The sequence below is a fragment of the Syzygium oleosum genome, unplaced genomic scaffold (genome assembly GCF_021117445.2).
Source record: "Syzygium oleosum isolate NSW1041296 unplaced genomic scaffold, Sole_v2.1 Sole_v2.14, whole genome shotgun sequence".
Lineage (NCBI taxonomy): Eukaryota > Viridiplantae > Streptophyta > Magnoliopsida > Myrtales > Myrtaceae > Syzygium > Syzygium oleosum.
This window is the reverse complement of record NW_026607498.1, coordinates 318,359-342,321: the sequence shown is the minus strand read 5'-3', so window position 1 is coordinate 342,321 and position 23,963 is coordinate 318,359. Positions and strand designations below refer to the sequence as shown.

At 40.1% G+C, this 23,963-nt stretch overlaps 2 protein-coding genes, 2 long non-coding RNA genes and 1 pseudogene across 4 annotated transcripts; 1 reads left to right on the top strand and 4 right to left on the bottom strand.

The window, feature by feature from the left end:
• Positions 1-1,173: 1,173 nt before the first annotated feature.
• LOC130139837 (uncharacterized) lies at positions 1,174-1,959 on the bottom strand. The gene is made up of 2 exons (XR_008817897.1): positions 1,788-1,959; positions 1,174-1,478 (listed from the first exon to the last, which is right to left on the bottom strand). It is a non-coding gene; the product is annotated as an uncharacterized LOC130139837 (long non-coding RNA).
• A 2,933-nt stretch (positions 1,960-4,892) lies between these two features.
• On the bottom strand, positions 4,893-5,960 carry LOC130139836 (uncharacterized; annotated as a pseudogene).
• Positions 5,961-7,817: 1,857 nt separating this feature from the next.
• Positions 7,818-11,789, bottom strand: LOC115668150 (uncharacterized). The gene is made up of 5 exons (XR_008817896.1): positions 11,004-11,789; positions 9,908-10,066; positions 8,720-8,815; positions 8,128-8,600; positions 7,818-8,049 (listed from the first exon to the last, which is right to left on the bottom strand). It is a non-coding gene; the product is annotated as an uncharacterized LOC115668150 (long non-coding RNA).
• A 978-nt stretch (positions 11,790-12,767) lies between these two features.
• Positions 12,768-13,619, bottom strand: LOC130139913 (uncharacterized). Its single transcript, XM_056317912.1, has one exon. It carries the CDS (start codon positions 13,617-13,619, stop codon positions 12,768-12,770), a length of 852 nt encoding a protein of 283 aa, XP_056173887.1.
• Positions 13,620-22,461: 8,842 nt separating this feature from the next.
• On the top strand, positions 22,462-23,612 carry LOC130139835 (abscisic stress-ripening protein 1-like). The gene is made up of 2 exons (XM_056317597.1): positions 22,462-22,709; positions 23,185-23,612. Exons 1-2 carry the CDS (start codon positions 22,557-22,559, stop codon positions 23,365-23,367), a joined length of 336 nt encoding a protein of 111 aa, XP_056173572.1. The 5' UTR covers positions 22,462-22,556; the 3' UTR covers positions 23,368-23,612.
• Positions 23,613-23,963: the final 351 nt, after the last annotated feature.

Sequence of the window (23,963 nt, the reverse complement as noted above, 5' to 3'; positions counted from 1 at the left end):
TTAGTAATGAAACTATATGAGTTAACTAAAGTTAAGGCACAATAATAACTTTATGAGGTAGTCAAATTATTTGGAAAAAACATGGGATAGATGCACCAAAAGACCTAAAATTTATTTCAAAAGTCCTTTTAAAAAAAACGTAATCAAGTCATAAAACTTATTAAATTTGTAAAATCAAGTCCATTCGTTAGTTCCGTCCAACTCGGCTGACATAAAAAAAAGGCTGATGTGATTTTTCTTTTCTCCCATTACTTTCTCAAGACATGCATCTGCGTGCATTCACCAAGCGCCACATAAAGTAAAACTTGAAAATTTGAAAAAGAAAGAAGAAACAAACCTTGTTTAACCCATTCTTATTCTCACATACTTCGACCTTCACCATTCCTCCCCCACAGTCTCTGTGAACAATCTTTATAATATCCAGTTCAAACCTGTCTTATCACGAATGATCTGACCAACAATGCTAGTTTTTCCAATTGCTCCATCCTCTCATTCATCACTTCATCGCGAGGCTTAACAACTGATCGACCAACAACGCTAGGTTTTTTTTTTTTCCCTGATGTGGTGCTTGGTGAACGCTGCATCGTTATCACGTGTTTTAAGAAAGTAATAAAAAAAAAATTTATTAGCATTTTCCATTAGCCAAATTGACGGAAGTAACGGAGAGACTTTATTGCACAAATTTGACAAGATTTGATCTTGATTGCACTTTTTGAAGGTTTCAAGATTTGATTACACTTTTGTGATAAATTTTAGAACTTCTTATTCGCTTATCCCTACTAATTTTATGGCTTCAACTAGAGCGGGGCATCTGATTATTGATTTAGAGGAAAACTCGATCCAATTTATCTGTGAAAGTTACGTAGGTCATAGTAGATTTTTGGGTCGGGTCGTTTTAATGATGTTTGATTAATCTTGGATATGAATGAATTTCAAGGTTTCCTACTTTATGGCGAAAGCATATGCTAAATAGAATAGGAAACTGAACCGCGAATGTGCATTGGTTGTATGATTCTATTTCTTAGTAAAATCACATGATCGATGCAGTGACATATCTATCGAAATTAAACTTTTGAGAATACTACATCCCACTTTTTGTGTAAAAAAATGTAAGTTAGAATGTCATTACGAGCATCGAAACTTATTCGCGATCCTCACAGACAGAAACCGATATAGGGAGCCAAGCCATAGTCATTATATATGAAGATTAGATCACACAACTCGTAAACTGTGCAATAATAGGGACCAAAATTGACATCGCGTGTACAATTCCACCCGAAAACTCGGCAGAGATAACCTCAGAGTGACGAGAATTCATCGTGCATTTTGTAAGAAGACAACATAAACTTTTACAGAAAGCACAGACAAGGACTATATTAAGAACAACACGATGCAGCCGCCGTCCTTTCAGCAGGTCTCTCCATGAGAACCATTCCCGAACGGGTTCGGTGCTGGCTGAACTCAGGGTAGTCTCTTAGCTCTGTATCCACGAAAAATAACAGTAAGATATACGGCACGGACAAAGTAAGAAAACGTGCACCAGAAAATTTGGCAGGAACATTTGTCATAGAAGATATCATAGATAATTCGCTGTAACCACCATCCTCGGTTGAGAGCAGAGACAAACTACAAGCAATATCCAAATTCGCAAACCTAATAACGCAGTTCGCAGCATGCAGTATCTACAGCAAAGACAAGTACAATTAAATGAAAACCAGTCAATGCAATGGCGTGCATGACATGAAATATGCATTCACAAGACTAATACATCGACGAGACAATTATACCTAACTCGTAGAAAATGTCACCAAAATTTGCAGCAGTTTTTGCAGACGTTTCCATAAAGAAGAGACCATGTTCTTGGGCACATGTTTCCTGCAGTAAAAAGGGCTAGACATGAGCAATTTATAGAGGACAACAATTGAAAGTGTGTTTCATTAACGTCCTAGTCCTTAATTAACAATCTGGACTATACCTACCCTTCATTTCAGATAAACTCTCCTTTGACTGTTATCTATTATAGAGATAATTAATTAAAACCTTTATACTTGAGAAGTAGAGAGAGAGAGAGGGAAAAGTGTATTCTGTATTAACCAGTAGTGTCTAATACATATACCAAAAATAAGACCTAAAGGTCCTAAGGACCACTTTACCCTTTTACTACTTCTAACACTCCCCCTCAAGCTGGAGCATAGATATTAATCATGCCCAGCTTGTTACAAATATATTCTATCCTCCCATTACCCAAAGGTTTAGTAAAAATATCTGCAAGTTGTTCACCGGTTCGAATATGATTGGGAATGATCATTCCACTCTGCAACTTTTCCCGAATAAAGTGACAATCAACCTCAATGTGTTTTGTTCTCTCATGAAACACAGGGTTGGAAGCTATATGCACTGCAGCTTTATTGTCACACCATAGAGTCATGGGTACCGAAGCTTTGAAGCCTATCTCGCCAATAACTATTGAATCCACACTAATTCACATGTCACTTGTGCCATGGCTCTATATTCTGACTCGGCACTCGAGCGTGCAACAACATTTTGTTTCTTACTCTTCCATGATACTAGATTTCCTCCAACCAAGGTACAATAGCCAGTAGTTGATCTTCTATCATCTGGAGACCCTGCCCAATTAGCATCAGAGAATCCTTCGACTTTGCTATGACCATGATTTTGGTAAATAATTCCTTTTCCTGGAGTCTTTTTCAAGTACCTCAATATCCGAATAACTGCATTCCAATGAGATGTACGAGGAGAAGATAGAAACTGGCTTACCACACTTACTGGAAAGGCAATATCTGGTCGAGTGACTGTGAGATAATTCAGTTTTCCTACCAGTCTCCTATATCTCTCCGGGTTATCAAGAGTTTCTCCTCCCTCAGCAGCTAGTTTGACCCCTTGTTCCATGGGTGAATCAAGAGGTTTTGATCCCAACATACCTGTCTCATTAAGCAAATCCAGTACATATTTTCTTTGTGATAGAACAATACCTTTATGTGACTGAGCAACTTCAATTCCTAGGAAATACTTCAATTTTCCTAAATCCTTGGTCTGAAACTGTTGATGAAGATAAATCTTTAGTTCAGCTATACCAGTCAAATCATCTCCCGTGATGATAATATCATCAACATACACAATCAAGAACAATTTGCCTCCCCGTGACTGTTTATAAAAGAAAGAATGATCATTTCCACATCTAGACAGTCCAAAAGAAAGTACAGCATCAGAAAATCTTCCAAACCATGCTCGTGGGGATTGCTTCAAACCATATAAAGACTTCCTTAATTTGCAAACCATAACCCCAGACTCCCCCTGAGCAACAAACCCTGGAGGTTGCTCCATATAAACTTCCTCATGAAGAGTACCATGCAAGAAGGCATTCTTAACATCAAGCTGAAATAAAGGCCAGTTATATGTGGCAGCAAGGGATATCAAAATACGAACAGAAGTAAGTTTGGCAACAGGAGAAAAAGTGTCTAGATAGTCAACTCCATAAACCTGAGCATACCCTTTTGCAACAAGTCGTGCTTTTAAACGAGCTTCGAGAACCATCGGGATTGACTTTCACAAAGAAATATCCAACGACAACCAATAGCAGCTTTGGCTGAAGGAAGAGGTACCAAGTCCCAAGTCTGATTAAACTGGAGAGCCATTAGTTCTTCTTCCATTGCTGTCCTCCAGCCAGAATTTTGTAATGCTTCAGATACAGATTTGGGGATAGGATATTGGTCCACAGTAGATAGAAAGGATCGAAAAGAACGAGAGACAGAAGAATATGAGACGAAGTTTGCAATGGAGTGTTGAGTACAAGTACGTGTACCTTTGCGATGAGCAATAGGAAGATCAAGATCAGATACAAGAGGAGGGTCAACTAATGGCGGATCCGGAGTCAAGATGACGTAGTAGTGTCATGAGCAAGGGGGAAATAGTAGCTACTCGAGGACGTCGAGTATAAACCCGGAGAGGAGGTGGTTCCCGTGTAGAGACCCGTGAAGTAGTTGGAGCAGTGTGACCGAAGGGTAGTCACATAGAAGTCTTCATCAAACTCGAAACGTAAATTGGAACATCATGATAAGGCGTGGATTCGAAGAATGAAACATCGCCAGCTATAAAGTATTTTCTCGCAATGGAGAATAACAACGATATCCCTTTTGAGTACGAGAATAACCTAAAACATACACTTGATAGCCTTGGGATCAAGTTTTGATACTCCGTGTCGATGATCACGAATAAAACACAGACACAACCAAAAATACGGGCGGTAAGACAAACAAGACACATTTGGAAACAAAGTAGAAAAAGGAATACCACCTCGCAAAATGTAAGAGGGCATGCGATTGATGAGATAGCATGCAATTAGAATAAGATCACACCAAAAGATTTTGGGAACCTTCATTTCAAACAACATGGATCTAGTAACATCCAATAAGTGTCTATTCTTTCTTTCAAAGAACACCATTCTGTTGTGGTGTATCGTGACAGGGAAGATTCATGGATCATACCATGTTGAGTCATAAAGTCAGAAAAAGGTGCAGAAAAGTACTCTTTAGCGTTATCAGAACGCAAAACTTTAACCTGCACACCAAACTGAGTATGAATTTCATATACAAATGCACGAAATATAGAAAACAATTCTGAACGATTTTTCATTAGATATAACCATGTTACCCTGGAATAGTCATCAACAAAAGTAACAAAATATCTGAAACCCAGATTAGAAGCAACATGACAAGGACCCCAAATATCTGAATGAACTAACAAAAAAGGGGACGCTACTCGTTTAATAACTCGTGGCGGGTAACTAATACGATGTAATTTGCCCAGTTGGCATGACTCACACTCTAAACTAGAAAGGGATCCAAAACTAGAATCTAACTTCTGAAGGCTACGTAGAGAAGGATGACCAAGTCGACAATGGATCTGATGTAAGGATGCAACACTAGGACATGCAATGGGAGGAGCGTCTTCAAGTACATACAACCCCCCTGCCTCATGTCCTCTACCAATCGTCCTCTTCGTAGCCAGATCCTGAAAAATACAAGAATCAGGGTAGAATGTTACTGAACACTGAAAGTTTTTGGTTAATTTACTGACAGACATGAGGTTAAACGGAAATTGAGGAAGATAAAGGACTGAGGACAATGGCAAGGAAGGAGTTGGATAAACTGTGCCAACCCCCTTAACATGTGTAGATGATCCATTGGCTATGGTTACCTTGGATGAAGATGAAGTAAGAGAGGAAAATATACCTGAAAGACCCGACATGTGGTCAGAAGCCCCTGAATCAATGATCCAAGGACAAGAAGCAGCTGAAAGGCATGTAGTCGCATTACCTGTCTGTACCAAAGTAGCAGTGGAAGAAGCAGGCTGTGAAATCTGAGACTGGGTGTACCGTGCAAACTCTTCATCAGACATAACAACTACCTTGCCTTCAAGACCATGGAGAAGAATCGCACTGGAAGATGTGCAAACCGTTGTTGCCGCACCGATCTTCCATGTAACTTATAACAGAATTTTTGAATATGGCCAGCTTTCCCACAGTAATGACAAGTCCGTATGGCCCCTGAGTTGTTAGTAGACATGTGCTGTTGGCCTTGGCCTCTCCCTGGTCCTTCACCTCGGCCTCCTCCTCGGCCACCACGTCCACTATATCCTCCGCGATTTCCTCCATCACTCCTGCTACCGCTACCCGATCGAGATTGGAACACAAGAGCTGAACTATCTGCCATAGGTGTAATATCTTGAGGAGACTCACGAGATACCCGAAGTACCCGAGCAAACGTATCCGTGAGTGATGCGACAGCCTCTCCTCCAAGAATCTGAGACCTAACAGTTTCATATTCAGGACCAATGCCTGCTAGATACACCATTACAGCCAATTGTTCTCTTTGAAGTTGCATTTGCTGAATATTGGCTGAAATGGGAAGAATAGCATTCAACTCCTCATACATTCTCTTAAACTCAAAGAAAGTATTGCGTCATAGACGTCCCTTCCTTTCGACTCGGTAAAACTCCCGCGATAACTCATAAACTCGTGACAAGTTATTTTGGCCTAATATAATACATTCAAATAGTCCCACATTTCTTTGACCGTGTCAATATGAGTTACTAGATCAACTATATTATTTTCCATAGAGTTTAACATCTGACCAAGGATGCATGCATCAACAATATCCCAATTTGCATCATCTTCGGGTTTCGGCTCAGTTATGTGTTTAATCTGATTCCTGCCTGTCAAAGTAAGCTTCACAATTTTCTTCCATTGATGGAAGTTAGAACTCCCCACAAGCTTCTTATCGCAATTCGATTAGATGAAGACGACATCACCTCGCCATCACAGATTATTCCTCTCTAATCACCCATCCTTCAATATCCCAAGAGACCGTATACCGGCTCCCAAGCCTCGTCAACGTTACCAGCCTTCCTCCACAACTCCACCAATCAATAAACCATAACCCGATTAATCAAACATCCATAATCTAACGTCTAACAACCAAGCAATCTAACCCGGCGTATTGAAGAGCGACAAAAGCAAGCAAGGCAACAACAGCAAGCATAGTCCAAAGAACAAAACCACTGCAGGCAACTATGAAAAGGCTAAGAACACCTTCCCGCCAACTTGAAATCCATCTTGAAGAATTTTCATTTGCTTGTCATTCCATCGAGAGACAATAACACATGCTGAAACTACGGCGAGTTTCACAAATTTCTTGCATAAAGCAATTTCGGAGGAACAGAGGAACAAAGGAGGAACAGAGGGGAGAGACCTTCGAGACCTTCAGCTCATGGAGAGACCTTCGCTCACATCAATGGCGAGGAAACCTCCAATCACCAGGCTCGCGTGACTCGCTCGACCTGAATCGCGCGAGCTGGAGCCCCGCGCGAGCTGGGTCGCGCGGCTGGAGCCCCGCGCGAGCTGGGTCATGCGAGCTGGAGCCCGGCGCGAGCTGGGTTGCGCGAGCTGGAGCCCCGCGCGAGCTGGGTCGCGCGAGCTGAACCCCGCGCGAGCTGGAGCCCCGCGCGAGCTGGGTCGCGCGGCTGGAGCCCCTCGCGAGCTGGGGTCGCCGGAGACGGGTTGTTCCGGCGACGGCGACGGCGCCGGCGACGGGTTGTTCCGGCGGCAGCGGCTAGGGTCGAGGCTCTGATACCATGAGAAGTAGAGAGAGAGAGAGGGAAAAGTGTATTCTGTATTAACCAGTAGTGTCTAATACATATACCAAAAATAAGACCTAAAGGTCCTAAGGACCACTTTACCCTTTTACTACTTCTAACAATACTGAACTAAAACTCAGTCGCATGCACGTTGTCAACGATGCCATCTGTCAACTTCCTTCTCATGCCTTGCCTATTGACAGTGAGCTCAACAAGGTTAGACTAGGCTAACTTAAAACGTAGCTTGTCTTGCAATTGAGCTCCGAAAAAGTCGGTCATCTCCGTAAATGACAATGACCACTTTAAATTGTAGTCAATTCAGATCTTAAAAAACCAATGGGGACCCTCATTCTTCGCTCTCGGTTCACATGTTCACTCTAACTAACCAACTCAAATCACGTCATTTTCATGCCAGCAATTTGCGATAGTTTTAAGTTTCCACCTTGAGGGGTTAGAATTCATCAAGTTCCACCTTTCATTTGGAGTCCAGAATGCATATAGGGAGACCCCAAGGACACGAATAAGCATAAAAAGCAGCACAATCTCCCTATCTTCAAGAAGGATAAAATGTCAAAAGACTAACTCCCCTTTCACACATCTTTATCCAATAAGATGAGTTCTGTAGAGGACTGAAGGCTTGGACAGGCATCAAACTGTGCAAAGACAAACACAAGTATCCACAAAGATACCTCTTACGACATTTTGGCTACAGAGAAGGGAGAGGAATAGGAGCTTGATCATGAGTAGACAGTGAATTAAAAGAAGTCTTGGTTCTTCCCAATTGATTTCTTCTCCAAACAATGCATGTGATTGGAAGAGGTAGATATCCTGCATCTAGCGGACACTGAGGTAGGCACCCCCTTATTGCTACCTCAATGAAATTGCACTTTCCTTCTGATCAATGAAAACATAATTTTGGAGGGAACAGAAGCAATCATCTCAAAAGCAATGAAGGAGGAAAACTGTAATTACCTCAGCTGTAACCTTCTGGGCATCCAACAACTCTGTTTTATTTCCAGCGAGATCCATAACCATGTTAGGTTTACCTTTGACAAGAATGGAGACAACTAGTTAGCTCAAAACTAACCATGAAACTATTGTAAGATTATATAAGGATCTTGCTGAAGAAAGATAAGGAGGTCCCATCCAAACATCTCCACAAAAAATTACAAAATGATCGTGCATACCTGCACCGCAAGGTCATAGTAAATATAAAAAGAAATGTCTCTTTTAACACATGAGAAGGAGAACTAAAAGTAGATAGCATATCTGAGATCAAGAAGTTTAAAAATTCTACCTACTTAGAATCCACAAAACATAAATAAAAGTGAATGCCAACAGCAAAGCCAAACAAATAACTATAACACAGAAGTTAAGAAAAAGGATTAAATCACTAACCTGTGCTTGAAGTTCTTGCACCCACTTTTTGCTCGCTCAAATGATGCCTACAAGCAAGAAAACAGTCTTGACATTATGCTAGCAAAATATCTAAGCCAAAAGAAAACACTAAGCTGCAGAGCACCGAAGCAGATGCAGAACAGTAAAGGATAAATTCACTAGATACCTGAATAGATCTTCAACAATGCAGAGAAATAAAACCATATTTGAACCCATCATATGTTATGTCATACACACAATCAGATCACCTTCAAATAGAAGCCTGACACTCAGGTAAGTATGAGCAGAGAGAAAAAGTGAAGCTACATTATAAAGGCATACAAGTAATTAGCAAGAGGAACCAGTAATGTCATGCAAAGGCATAGGTCAAATGGGTCCTTTTTTTAGGATAGTGGGGACTTCCCTCCTTTCCCCAAGCTTAAGGTTATAGAGTGGACAATCCAGGTTATATATCCTGTAAATATTATGCTAGGGAGTGCACAGTGACAAGATAAACCGTAAGAAAGTGGGGAAAACATCTTAAGAAGGAACATTGGATCATGCATCATGATTAGAATAATACATTAACGACCAGTTTCAAGTTTATCCTGTGGAAGAAAGAGAGTAAATCTTCGACAAAGACAGTTAAAGTTTACATCAACATAAACAAGCACAACAATATAGTATGCACCTAATACAGATATGCTTAAAACAAGTTCACTTGTGACGCAAGATCATTTAAATGCAATGCTGATATCAAAGAGCAGAATAATAGCGATGCCACAGGAAGGAGAATATATCGATTAAAAGAGTGGCTACACGGATAGGATCTCCCAACAATATCATCAATTACACAAGACTGCCAGTGTTCAATGTCTTAAATTTATTATAAGCCGCTACCTGCCAAGCTACACAGCAAGAACAAAAAGCACTTTCACAACAAAAACCAAACAGTTAATCACAACTCCAACCCAACAAAGGTCAGCCAGGCCTCTAGAGAAGGATAAATCGGTTCACTCTTTGATATTTCCACAGAGAACTCATACCATGGGAGCAACTATTTCAATTTAATAATATGTAATGACCTCAACAGGACACAAACTTGTACGTGAGAAGTTGATGAGGGTTCCCAAGAATCAAAAGTTGAGGACCAGCACATGCAACTCCACTATCAGAAAATGAACATCTTTTGAAAACGGAAGTACCAGAATGCTAAAATTGAAGGCCCAAAGAAGCTGATTCACATATTGCATGCATTCTCTTGTAGTGGAAACTATTACTTCGCAAAAAGATCTCTTGCCACAGTAAGATTTCCCAATTAGCAACTTCATACAGCATCAGAGCCAATAATTGGTTTCTTGTTAGTTTCACTTACCAGGTTTGTCATGTTACACAAAATGGCAGCTCCTCTATAGTACATAGGTGCCAAGCTGTGGTATTTCTATTGACCAGCTGTATCCCAGATCTCAAACTTTACAGTTGCATCATTTACGGCCAAAGCTTGAGAAAAGAAGCCAGCGCCGATGGTGGATTCCTACAACATCAGAAGTACTTTATAGTCAAGATACTTTGGTAAAAAGAAACAAAATCAGCTGAAAATCATAAATCGATAATCTAGTTTTGTGAACCTGAAATTCAACGAACTGGCCTTTAATAAACCGCAGTACTAAGCTAGATTTTCGAGCTCCAACATCTCCAACAAAGACCTAATGTACGAAAAACAACAGGCAAACACAGAAGGTTGGATAAAATAAGCAATTAGCTTGTGTAGAAGCACAGAAAAAATAGATCATAATACTGCATTGTAACCATTTCAAGTTAATGCAAGCATGAAGACATAAGGAAATATATATAGAGGTTATCCACAAGAGCCCCTCAATTATCCAGCATTCTGGAAGTATAGAACTCCAAGCACCAAAGAGACAAAGCAAGAAATGATCACACAACAATTTCGTGTCAAATTTTTAAGTCCAATAGACTGCATACCACTCACAGCGTGCAAAATGAAGCAAACCCTGTTTAATATAATTAAGCAACAACTCATATTACAGAACAGAGAAGCTGCAATATGAAGACTCCCAAGGACATTATCACAGCTCGAACACAAACTACCAGAGAGCAGCAAAACAAATTGCTCCATAAAGGCTATCTTAAAAGGAGAAATTGACAGTCAGAGGCCAAGTAAAACGAACCCTTCCTCATTCAAGTCATATAAAGCCCAAAGGGTGAAGCAAAAGGCCAACAAGCGAACAGCGAGGAGGTTCTGACGAAAACAATCGCAAAAGGCATCGCATTCCAACCGAAAGAACGTATAGAGCGAAGCATGCACACTTCAGTTCATCCTAACCCTAATCCTGAAATTACCCAGCGAAAGCATACCCAAGCAGATCATCACAACATCAAGCTTATTGCTACTGATTGGATGATTAACATGGAGGAAATTCACAACCGAGAGGAGCTATAATCCCCACCTGAAAAAGCTCTCCAGCTCCAACCCCTCGTCCCTCGACGAACCAGCTCGTTCCACTCCCCCCGTTCAGCAAGTAGCTCTTCGTCGAAGATGCCCCAGTAGCAGAACGCAAGCCGGTAATCAGCGCCGGTGCCCCACGGGCCACGTCCCCTCACGACGACTTCCGTCACCTCCCCTCCTGTCGACCCGCCTCGACCATCTCAACCCTCGTCCACCGGAGCACGTGGGTCTTCTCGCAGCCCCGCGAAAGGAGGAGCCGCCGCAAGTACACCCAAGGTTGCAGATCGGAAGCAGGGAGCTTGATATGTCCGTAATTCAAAAGGGTTTATATAAATTATAAAAGAGCTATTTTTTCTTATTGCGAGAGTAAAACATGTTGCCTCGGGAAGAGGAAGATCTCCCATTTCCACTGTCAAGCAGGAAAGGGAGCTCTTTTCCCGATGCTGCAGGAGATATATGGGCAATGCAAAGGTGACCGCATGCACCACCCAAGTCCTCGTTTTGCAGTTTGGTAATCGTAACAATGGTGGTCATCTCCGGAAATGGTTGTCTAGTGGGTTCGTCGAGATATACTATTTATAGATGTAATGGGTTCGTCTGTGTATGCATTTGGATGTTGTGTTTTCTATAGAGACACGCCTTCTGCTAAATAGTGACTGTACTAATCCACGGAGCGACTTTCTTGGGACAGAAGCTCTTGTTGCAGCTTCTGACTTCGTTGAAGTGTGCTCTAGAAAGAGACTTGGTACATATGCTAGACCCATTTCCCTCCTCACTTCATCATGCCTTGTGATAAGCGTGAGATTGCCAGTTGATACAACTAAGATAAGGAACTGGGATTAGTTTGCGCGAAAGAGAGAGAAAAGATGCCTTTTTCTCTTGTCACGCCTCTCAAGACAGAAGAAAAAGGCCACTGGACACAAACTTGAAACTAACCCTTCCAAAACACAGACACAACAAATCTAATTTGGCAGCCACCAAGTTTTAGCAGCATGTTATATGAGCCATGTGGTCTGAAAACAAAACATATCTGCGAACAGAAAAACATCAGGAGGATGAGATCGACTCTGATTCACTTTCTCTGGATTCAGACACTGGGATTGCTTCCTGAAAATTTAAAGTTCATGTAAACAAGCATGAATGTTATGATCATTTGGAAGATATCCCGCCAGAAGGCACTCTGTACACTGGCCAGAATACTTCCGATCTCAGAAACGAAATTGCTAGAACAGCTAAGCTTGACAATCTCAATGGTAAACTAAATTCAAAGGGAATAGTGACTGGTAATAATCCATTGCAAGATTGGCATACAATGCACAAGACAATGAAAAAGGATGTCATGTGTGAGACCAGATTGGACCGTGTTTCATCGCTGAGCAAAAGCTGCTCTTTTCTTGAGGTAGACAGCTTAAAAGCCTCATCCCTCCCTTATCTATATGCCGGGATACGAAGTGTAAGAAAATCTTTTGTATCTTTAGGACCAGGTGACTTCTTCATATTGATGAAATATGGACATGCCAGATAATTGAAATTTACCATAATCAACTTTGCCCACTCTAAGATATCACCACAGTGAAAACTCGCACAAGAAAAATAGACGTGGAACCGGGCTTCAAAAGAAGCACTACCAAGAATTGAATTTCAGAGGAAGAAATGAGAAAGTTTGATTGCATACAATAGAATTCCATCACTAACATCCTTTTCTAGAGATCAAAAATTTTCCTGTTGGTCACCTAACAAAAACAATACTAATTCAAGGTTAAGTCTAATTCGCCTTGTGAAGAAGGCTAAAGTGAAACTTGCTAGCACTAGGATCCCAATATATCCCGATCTCATCACCAGCCGCCAACCTCCTCCGTTTCGCAAATTCCTTGATCCAACCACCCTTGAAGACGTAGGACCCAGATGATGCCCAGAACACGAACACCAGTTGATGCTCCGAGCATGTGTCCGCGTCCCTCATGATGACGTCGGCCCCCTTGCCGCTCTCAACTTGCCTCACTATCTCCTCGCTCATCCATCGGAGCAAGTGGCTCGTCACAAAGTCCCGCCCGATCAAGAGCCTCGACAGGTGGCCGAGATCGCTCTGTGTAAGCTTCTTCTTGATCTTATAAGGGTCGTAGAGCAGCACCAATTCTGTGGAAACGCCATTGCGTCTTTCATCCTCTGTATCACATCCTGAGGCCTCTTTCTTCTCCTTTTGCGTTCTATTGTACTTTGGCTTCTTCTCAACAATTAAGGTTTCAGCGACCGTAGGTGAGGCCACGGATTTTCGCTTCGGTTGGGCGGGAACGATTTCTTGACGAGGGCCACCGACTTCCTTCCTGTTCTGATCAGGAGTGAGGGGGAAGAATTCGCGAGCCACCACCACTCCTGGGGATGAAATTTCTCTGGCCCCTTCGTCGCAATTCTTCTCCTGATCGTGCAGATAAGAAACACGCCACCAAGAGCCCGTCAACGGCGGCAAGCGGACCACGCCTCTCAGGTGGTCGCCAATGGGTTTCTCCTTGTGATCGCGCAGATGCGAAGAACCCATGAACGGCGGCGAGTGGACCTTGCCTCTCGGGACGTCACCAATGGGACGCGATTTGGGGCCGAAGAAATCGATGAGCTTCATGGGTTTTCGGTGGAAGAAACAGAGGAGGGCTACGCAAGAACAACAGAGGGCAACACGGTGCAGAGGAATTTAGAGAGCGAGCTAGAGAGAGAAGACAACAACGTTGGAGAGAAGAGAAAGAGGCGAGGACATAGACACCGGAGGCAAGAGAGGGTTTATATAGTTTACCGTTGGAATTGAAATGGGGAGCGACGTCATCAATCTCCGCAGTCAAGTTTCGAGACTGCCACCGAGGAGTGTGGAATACTTTCCTAATTTGAGTCAGGTTAAGATTAGCGCATGTGAGGGATTAACAAAATAGGAAATATTTTCAAGATTCAAGATTGATTTTCCTACGGAAATTTAATAATGTCACAAATTCTGTAATTATATAAATAATGAGTTGGAGATAATTTCCCGTTAGATTCCTATGCTATGGACGAGCTTCTTCTTTTCATTAAATTATATTTTTCGTGTAATGGGATGGAACCCTTTTTTTTTTTTTAAAAAGGCTGGAAATTAAAAATTTCTTGATTTTTTTTAACAAAAGAAAGATTTCTAAATGTACATAATAATGACAGGGTAGTTACATTAAAAAAAAACACGGAATAAAGAAAAGAGACAGGGTCGGTAATCGGTATGGTATACTGTAAGCTTGTTCTACATTCGCCTTCTTCTTCTTCTCCTTTTTTATCAATTTGTTCACATTTTTCAAGTCGGACAATATCTTGTTTAGGTAAAATTATATGTTCCCCTCAAGGTTTTAGTTGAATTTTGTTGTAGGATGATACCACCAGAAATCCTAAATTGTGCTCATCGTAACATTAATAATTAAGACTTTTTTTTATCACAAAAATTTTTTAATCCCACCCTCTCTGGCACTAATACCGAAAACCTATTTGTGTCACAAAAACCCTTAAACCTATGCCGATACGACAAAAATAAGTTTGGAGTATTGATATCGCGGTGCGTAAAGTTTATGGTATTTGTGATAGTTGAGGGTACTTTTGTAAACTTGCACAAATTAGGGGATTTTAGTAATATAAAAGAAAATTTGGGATATTGACGTTACAGCGGGTATAATTTAGAATTTAGGCGGAGATTTCCCTATGTTTTATATTCTCCTCCAACTTTTCTTTAATTTTTTTTTCGAAAGTACGCTATTTTCCTCTCTTTTTTTCTTTCAAATTACAACATTTCTCTTTCCAATTTTCCTTCCTCTTCGAAAAAAACGACATATTCTTGTTCGCACTATGTGGAAGAATGATGTTAAACTGAATGTTGAAGAGACTAGTTCCACGTTACATCTTTCTCTCTGCCTCTCTCTCTCTCTCTCTGCCTTCTCTTGGCAATTTGACTTTGACATGAAAAGGAACGCAACAAGGCCCTCCATCCAATCCCCATAACTTTAACTGGGGTTCTACTCTTTGCACTCGTTGTCTGCTGTAAAGCATTTCTCATGCAGTAGCAGTAGACTCTGCAAAACTTGACCGAGACTATCGTCAACCGATTTGGCAGATTAGGCAGGATTGTTCAGGATAAAAGAGGGCAAGCAATCCGTAAACGGTAACCGTTGTCATGTCTTTTTCTTTTTTTGGTAAGTCATTCTCGTGACATCACTGTGAGATGAAAGAAAAGTCGAACTCCCTAGGACACCATCTGCAGGATAAAAGAGGAAGTCGTTCATTTCGATTGCTTCAGTGGTTGCATAATCTAACATTCAAGTCTTACAGTAAGAGGTTCTATCCATAAGGGGCAAATGGTAGGGTACAGATTAACTGCCTCAGCTTGTAACGAGGATGAAAAATCAATGAAGGAATATCAAGTAATGCGGGATCATGGACAGCCTTTAACCGTTGTTCTACCCTTCCAAACAGCCACTAGCCACAGCTGACTTATAGCATCAGCTGACGTCGTCGCCCAGATTCTGAAACTATCCTCTTGTCTTGCGTGCTTTGGCTGCTCAATTACATTTCCAGAAGACAATGCATTCGGTCCCTACTATCGCTGAATATATGCATTTCTTTGAGACACCCTCGCTGATAATGTCATGCAAATGGCTCCAATCCAATGATCTGAATAATTCTCCTGAGGTTGAGCATATGTGCCATTTTCACTGCATTTTCATAACAAAAATTTACATGCTTCATGGCTTGGTTGGGGTGTAAAAACTGCAGTAATGGAAGGGTGCTTTCTTGTTGCTCCAAATTCAAGCCTTAGTAGACTGGCATCTGAAATGAAACCACTTTCACTTGGGGAAATTGTCAGTAGCTGTATAGGAGTCAATCCCACATCTTTACTGCATATTGTTTGATTTCAGGAGCATCGCCTATACATAGGGGGCCCTGCGATGTAGAACAAGCTGTTCCCAATCTGATCTAATTCCGAACGTGTTCTCCTCGAGCCATCCTCTATACATATTGGTATCTTGAGGCAAATTGAAAGCTTCCCTACCCATATCTCAGAAATTGCTGTTTCATCCTTACAGCAACTGCTTCAATGTCAGATTGTAAAAGGACCGAGAGATAAGCAACAATTGTTAGATGAAAGTCTGAAACATATTTGGATGCAAGAGATCGGGATTCTTTTAGCAATTTATACTACAGGAAAGAATAAACAAGAAGTTCTTAGGCCGATTTCCTAGAAGATGGGATAGAATTATATACTTCTGACTTCTAATGAAAACATTATTGTCCCAACATTGGTGAACACTTCAAGAGCTTAACAGTGAAGCAGAACCTCCAGTTACCAAAGCAAGCAACTAGAGATCAATCTCGTGTTAATATCCCAAATTATACTTAGAGCAGTGCACATTGCACATCTTCAAACGGAGACGCTTTCAGTTTCAGATACGATGCAACAGCACTTTCCTTGGGCCATCCATTGCAAATGCCAATGCATCTTTTATTTAATGTCAAAGCTCCTATTTGAAAGATCATCAACGTCTGTGCCATTAACTATTTTTTATCAGCAGCAGTCGTTACCTTTCCATTAGGGATGAGGATATTGGCAACTGCTTCAACTATTGAGCTTTGAATCCTCCACCGATGTTCTGGTTTGTTAAAGTCAGGGTTTGGGCACCAGATAGAACAGAGGCATCAGACAAAACTCTGTATAAGCTGCACAATCCTTGTTATGCGCTTCTCATAGACATCGATTCAGGGCAAGTTAGCGTAATCTAGTGGTGCAGGTCCCTCCATATTTGGACCTTTACAACATCCCACAGTCATCACCACGCGATGCTTTTCAAAACGTAGCATAATATCGTTTTTTATGCTACTCTGCATCAGAATGTGAGCAACACAATCTTTTCTCTTCCACGCTTTGATAAGCCTCTAAGTCATGCTTATGTTGTTCCGTGTTTACCATTTCAGGCTCTTGAATTTCAGGAAATTTTACAATGCCAAACATCGTAATTCTGCTCATTCAGTTTGTCATCCTGATTGAGGTCGTCAATAATGCTCTTGGTAGCAGCCATAATGTCTCTAAAAAGACACAATAGCAGATAATTTTATATTAGCACAACATATTAAAAAAGTATTTTGCAGCAATTCCTTGAATTATTTGATATTAATGTTCATACATTACAGAATCGAAAGAAGCTTAATACACTTCAATCATCTCCCACAATACGGAAAATGACACAAATGGTCCCTAAACTTTGGTACAACGTGCAATGCCATCTATGGACTTTCAATTTGTTCGATGTGGTCCATGAACTATTCGAAATGTACAATTTAGTCCTTAAATTATATGAAAATAATGCAAAGAAAAGGACTACATAGAATATTTACCAATAGTTCAAGAACCATATTGAATAAATTAATAGTCTAGAGACGAAATTGAAGAAATTTTCTACCAAATGATGTAAGAAAAAAGAACAAAAATTGTTCTCTACTGATATGAAAGTCTAACGAATCAAACTCAAGGTCCTGGTCTGATATCATGCCGAGTCAGTATTACTGAGGCCTTGGATATGTAGTTTTCCTTTGGATCGCCACACACATTCTCTGCTCTGTGTTGCTGCATCTATCCCAAATAGAAATCTGAAATTACAAGACGCAATGCTCAGTTGTTCGCCCCGTTACTTCCTGTTTCAGGGATGATCTTGGTACCCTCATAGTCATCTTTCCTGCTTGTTTAATCAGGTAAAGTTTTCAGAGCTCACTCTTGACACTTTCAGGATGCTTCAGCGTTTGGAGTGGGAACCAAGTGGCTCATTTCACCAGTCACTGGAACTAAACTTGGTGCTTCCGCACGTACTCGCATGAACCACTCTCTCAGGGTAGTGTTGATCATACTTTGCCTCCAAACCAGGGAAAAGCTGTTTTATATCGACCATCAGTGGCCCATTTTGTGGCAGTTAGTATATTACAGAGCCTAAATCCCCTCACGCATGCACACAGCCCAAGAAAGAAAAAATGATTAACCAAATTAATAGACAAAAAATCTTACTGGAATGCTACGAATGGAACATGTGATCCATGTTCAATCATGTTGATATCCAAAGTAAAGGCAGCCTGAAGCACAAGTTAAGATTTGGTTTGATTAAGTATTACAGATACTTCTTTTTCATGTCATCACGTTGAAGTAGAACGTAGAGGAGTCATCATTGTCACGCAGCAAGTATCGTGACAAAGTCGCACCATTCATGCAATATACCTAGTGGTTATAAACCAACAATTTCCTCGATGATTTATAAAGCCTGAGCCAATTGTTTAGCAGTGATGGGGAAGCCAACTCAGTTCCCATCCAGGCAAAACATGACCATACTCCAATTGTAGTTTCCAAGCATGAAGTAGAGAGTGGCATGTAAGCTAAAAATATGTTAATCACAGTAAAGCTTACTCACTAGGGGCAACTTGAAACAAGTATCCACACTTTGAAATACTTATTTGACATACAAACAATTGGAAAGCGGCAAAGCATGCGTTTTCAGGAGGGTAATTTTTCATACTTCGTTTGTTCTGATCTAAGGACGAGATGAATTACGGTCTTTCACTACCACATATAAACTGCAAGAGCAAAGTCACAGAGACACAAAACCCTCCGTATATCACACAAGGCATTCTAGGCAATTGCTTACTTCTGCGTCCAGCTTCTTCCAGTGGCCTCGTGCATGGTTCTGTCATTCTTGTACATGTGCGCCATTTCCGGTACCAGAGGGTCATCTGGATTTGGGTCCTTCAAGAGTGAACAGATCGAGAGCAGTACCTGGAAATCGGAAGTATAAACCTTTGTCCACCCAGCAGTAGAGGTCACAGTACCAGATAGCGATCACAACAAAGCAACATTAACACTTCTGAACATATAGAACCAAACAATTTCTTAACCAAAAAAAAAAAAAAAAAACAATCTATGACATTGTAGGATGCAAAGTAGCTTTAGGATAGTTACAAAAACATTTGGTACAAGTTTTCTCCAAAGGACTTCCTTGAAAAGAATCATCTACCAATTGCTGGAGACTAGTTTTAAAGTCCTTGACAAAACTTCTGAGGTCTTTAGGGAAAGCCTTGAACATAGTAGCATGAAACTGGTGTTTGGCCGTCAAGTAACGATGCAGCTTCCAGGAACTAAGTTGCAGTTTGATAAAATTGTTTTTCAATGTATATATGGGGAAGACATACATTCAAAGTACGAGAGAACCAAGGCCAGAAATGCACCATCTCAAACGAGCTTTGATATTTACCACTGGAAATAAAAATGTACAACTTGTTTTCAAGTCATCGGCAAACAACATCAGTACTTGGATGCCTCAAATAATGTCTCGAAATTTTGATCCAATATGTAATATGGTCTCCAAAAGTTGAGGGACCACATTAAACAAACTAAAAGTTCAAGGATTACATTGCACATTCGACCAAAATTCATGGACTATTTGTGTCATTTTCCTTTTTTTTTTTAAAATGGTCCTCCTATAGAAGAAAACGTACCTTTCTTCACGATTAAGTAATATAAATTCATTTATTTATGTTTTATTGATGTCCACCTTCTGAGCACCACCAGATAATTTTCAACCCATTGATTTTTATATGTATATAAGTGTTGCCGGTTCTAACATGAAGGGGTTCAACTGAATTAAATAACTAATTAAATTTGATAGTGTCGGCATCTAATAATCCTAAGAAGAAAAAGGGCATAAAATTGTTCACATGCGAGGGAGGTACTAACTGTGAGCTGATTTATTTGTCTGTCAAGTAAAATGCCAACGAGACAATTGTTCGTGCCTCAAGATCATGAAATGTCATTACACAATTGTTCGTGCCTCAAGATCATGAAATGTCATTACGTACCCTAGAAACATGTTAGTATAAGTAGACAAAATGTTAGCAAATGCATTGATGGAGCATATACAGACTGGTTCTGCTATCTAATTAAATCAGGATTTGTCCCTTTAAAAATTAAGTAGGGATATAAAGCCATGCGTCTTACAAACAATCTAAGATTATAGCACGAAAAGAAAATAAAAAAAAATGAAAGTGCAGTGATGGAAAATTTAACATATTCACTTATTCTTAGAGCATCCGAAAAGAGAAAATCATTTTTGCGAAAACGAAAATTAGGTCAGTACGAAATCATGGACGACTCATAAAGCACATTTTTTCTTTATTCAAAACCCTATCGATAGATCTTCAATTATAGCATACCTAGACCACATTCCAGCGATGGGATTCCTTAATCTCTCTCTTGTTTTTTTGGTCTAAAGAATGGGATTCCTTAATCAATAAGTCAAAACGACCCACCTACACCGGATAGCCTCATCTTGAACTTTAGACTCCTACAATTACATTATTAAAAAAATCTTGCAGTCTGAACACAACATTATAAGAGAAGTCAACGGAAACGATAACAACATCGTAGATATACGCGGTTCCGCGGTTCCGCGGTTCCGCGGTTCCGTCCGAGCGTTGATTTCTTTTAGAAAAGTTACTCAAATGAGGAAACTACTTAAAATTGGAAACCACACAAATTAGGAAACCTACTTTGATTGGGTTTCTTTTATGGAATTAAACTCGAAATATATTTTCAACATATTACATCAAATATCCCCAAGATTGCAATGTTCTCAAGATTTTCACCGTTTCCATTTCATCTCATAAAAATCATATGCTAAATAATTTGTAATCAAAATAGGAAACCACTTCTAGAAAAGTTGCTCAAATTAGGAAATCACTCATGTTAGAAAACCTACTTAAACTAGTATCGGGATTCTTTTATGGGCTCAAACTCGAGATATATTCTCAACAGGATACATCAAATATTCACAAGTTTGGAATGTTATCTAGATTTTCACAGTTTCCATTTCAGGAAAATCATCTGCCAAATAATTTTATCCAAGATAAGAAACCAATCAAACTAGGAAAGCACAAGATTGGAATGTTCTCGACACATATTCCTTTTACGGGTTCAAATTCGAGATGTACTCTTAAAAGGTTATATCCAATATCCATTCTCTAGATTTTCACGGTTTACTTTTTCAACTCAGAAAATTGTTTGCCAAATAATTTGTATCCAAGATAAGAAACCCCTTTTAGAAAAGTTACTCAAACTAGGAAACTGCTCAAACTAAAAAACTTACTTGGATCAAATTTTCTTTATAGGCTCAAACTCAAGATATATTCTTAACATGTTACGTCAAATATCCCATAAGATTAGAATGTTCTCAAGATTTTCACTGTTTCCCTTTTAAATTTTCTGCCAAATGATTTGTAGCAAGAATACAAAACCCCTTTTGGAAAAGCTACTCAAACTAGAAAACCACTCAAACCTACTTGAATCGAGTTTCCTTTACGGGCTCCATCTCAAAACATATTCTCGACATATTACAATAAATATCCACAAGATTGGAATGTCCTCAAGATTTTCACTGTTTTTTCATTTCAACTCATAAAAATTGTCTGCCAGATAATTCGTATCCAAAATATGAAATCACTTCTAGAAAAGTTACTCAAACTATGAAACAAATCAAACTAGGAAATCACTCAAATGAGGAAATCTACTCAATTTAGGAAACCTACTTGGATTAGGATTCCTTTATGGCCTCAAACTCGACACAAGTATTCACAAGATTTAAACGTTTTCTAGATTTTCACTGGTTCCCACTTCAACTCAGGAAAATCATGCCAAATAATTTGTATCCACCCCATTTGGGAAAGCTAGTTAGACTAGGAAATCAATAAAACTAGGAAATCACTCAAATTAGGAAATATATCCAAGTTAGGAAATTTACTTGGATCAGGTTTCTTTTACGGGCTCTAACTTGAAACATTTGCTCAATATGTTACATCAAATGTCCACAAGATTCGTATGTTCTCAAGATTTTCAATGTTTCCCTTTTCAACTCATAAAGAAATGTTCAGCCAAATATTTTGTATCAAGAATAGGAAACCTTTTGGGGAAAGTTTTTTTTTTTTTGGTCTGTCTTTTTAGGAAAGTTACTCAAACTAAAAAACCATTCACACCTATTTGGATTGGGTTTTCTTTATAGGCTCAATCTCGAAACATATTCTCAGCACATTACATTAAATATCCACACAAGATTGGAATGTCCTCAAGGTTTTCGCTATTTCCTGTTTCAACTCATAAAAATCATCTGCCAAATTAATACTCGTCCACCCAAAATATCCCCCAACTAGAACCAAAAAAAGAAAAAGAAAAGTCTATCCCCTACTTTTTTTTTTTTTTCTGTTTTTGGCATGACGTACAAACAACTGCTTCATCGAAAAAAGACGAAGTTGCGTCGAGTTGAACCCCGCCGACCTATCCTGACCGTCCATCACGCGTTTAAGGCCTCCCGCGTTGGCACATTGGATGTGAAACTTTGCCTGTGCCAACTCTCCCCATAAATACACCCCTCCCTCTCAAACGATCTCACAACACATACCATACCCTTCAGCTGTCATCCTTTACCTGATTCATTGTCAATTCTAGCATCCCCCAAAGAAACAACCACCAACCATGGCCGAAGGACACCGCCACCACCACTTCCACCACCAGAAGGATCCCGCCGTCCCGGAGCCTGAGGTCGATTACAGGAAGAAGGAGAAGCACCACAAGCACCTCCAGCAACTCGGTGAACTCGGTGCCGTCACTGCCGGCGCTTTTGCCTTGGTAATAATTATCATCTTCTTCTCAATCTTGCAATTTTTCCCCATTTTATATATAGATAAAATTTGCATCTTCACCTTATATAGCTGAACCATCAGCTTGATCACAAGCATTGGATGCGAAGGATCTCGATTAGACTCGCATATTTCAACCGGACATGATGATGGCATGCCATGCGAGAATGGATCATCCTTATAAATGACAATAGTTTGAATTCAATCAATTTCATTCACCGATAAACTAGAGGAATAAGATTTCCCCAGAATTGGCTCTAACAAAAGACAGTTGTAATCCATAAGAGTATTTACATGATCGAATACTTCTGCTCAAAGTGAATAGATTATTATTTTTTTTGTTGAATTTATACCATGCTCAGAGCCTGTTTAAAAAAAGTGTACATAACTTTTTTTTTTCCTCTTTACCTTAACTCATTTTGATTCATTCACACAATTCCCAATTAATGATGTGCAAATTGCAGCATGAGAAGCATGAGGCCAAGAAGCACCCAGAGCACGCCCACAGGCACAAGATAAAGGAGGAAATAGCCGCTGCTGCCGCCGTAGGGGCCGGCGGGTTCGCCTTCCATGAGCACCACCAGAAGAAGGCGGCCAAGAAAGAATATGAAAAGTCTCATGGCAAGAAGCACCACCATCACTTCTAAACCATGGAGGATCTCCGCGTCTCTCTCTTCTTGCTATGTGTCTTATTTATGTAATTTAATTTCTCTAACCAAGTATGCTTCAAGCTCAGAGACCGCCCTCAATAGTTCCTGTACTTTGCAGAGGGTGGTTCTTGAATCTTGAAGCTGCTGCTGTGAATGCTTCCTGAGAGAGTGAGCCCGTGTGTTTGGGCTTTGTCTTGTACCGGTTGTATCTAGGGTGTGTAATAAAATTATCCTATGATGATCTCATTTCTTGCATTTGCCATATTGTTTTAGGTACAACGACTATATTGAATATTATTTACCCAAACCAATCAGCTCAGAGTCTCCGCTAGAATGGATCCGCACCCAGTTAGTTAATGTTAATTCACTAGAAAGGGGTTGGGTGAGATTTAGAGAATCACCTGATCGCAATGTTATATACAATTATAATCCAAAAGTTATGTTAAAAAGCTGCGAATGATTGAGTCTCTAACGCGAGGACACGTACAAATTAGCAAATTTATCTAATAATAGTCCATCACGATATCTTCATTGTGACCACACTATGCGCGTTGACATTTTCCACTGATTTGTTGGGATCACGTGGGCACCTT

What these genes read in the sequence shown, in the direction of transcription:
- LOC130139913 (XM_056317912.1), bottom strand. Translation starts at nt 13,619, where the DNA reads ATGAAGCTCATCGATTTCTTCGGCCCCAAATCGCGTCCCATTGGTGAC.
- LOC130139835 (XM_056317597.1), top strand. Translation starts at nt 22,557, where the DNA reads ATGGCCGAAGGACACCGCCACCACCACTTCCACCACCAGAAGGATCCC. An exon ending in CTGCCGGCGCTTTTGCCTTG is followed by an intron (nt 22,710 to 23,184) that starts GTAATAATTATC and finishes TGCAAATTGCAG; the next exon opens with CATGAGAAGCATGAGGCCAA.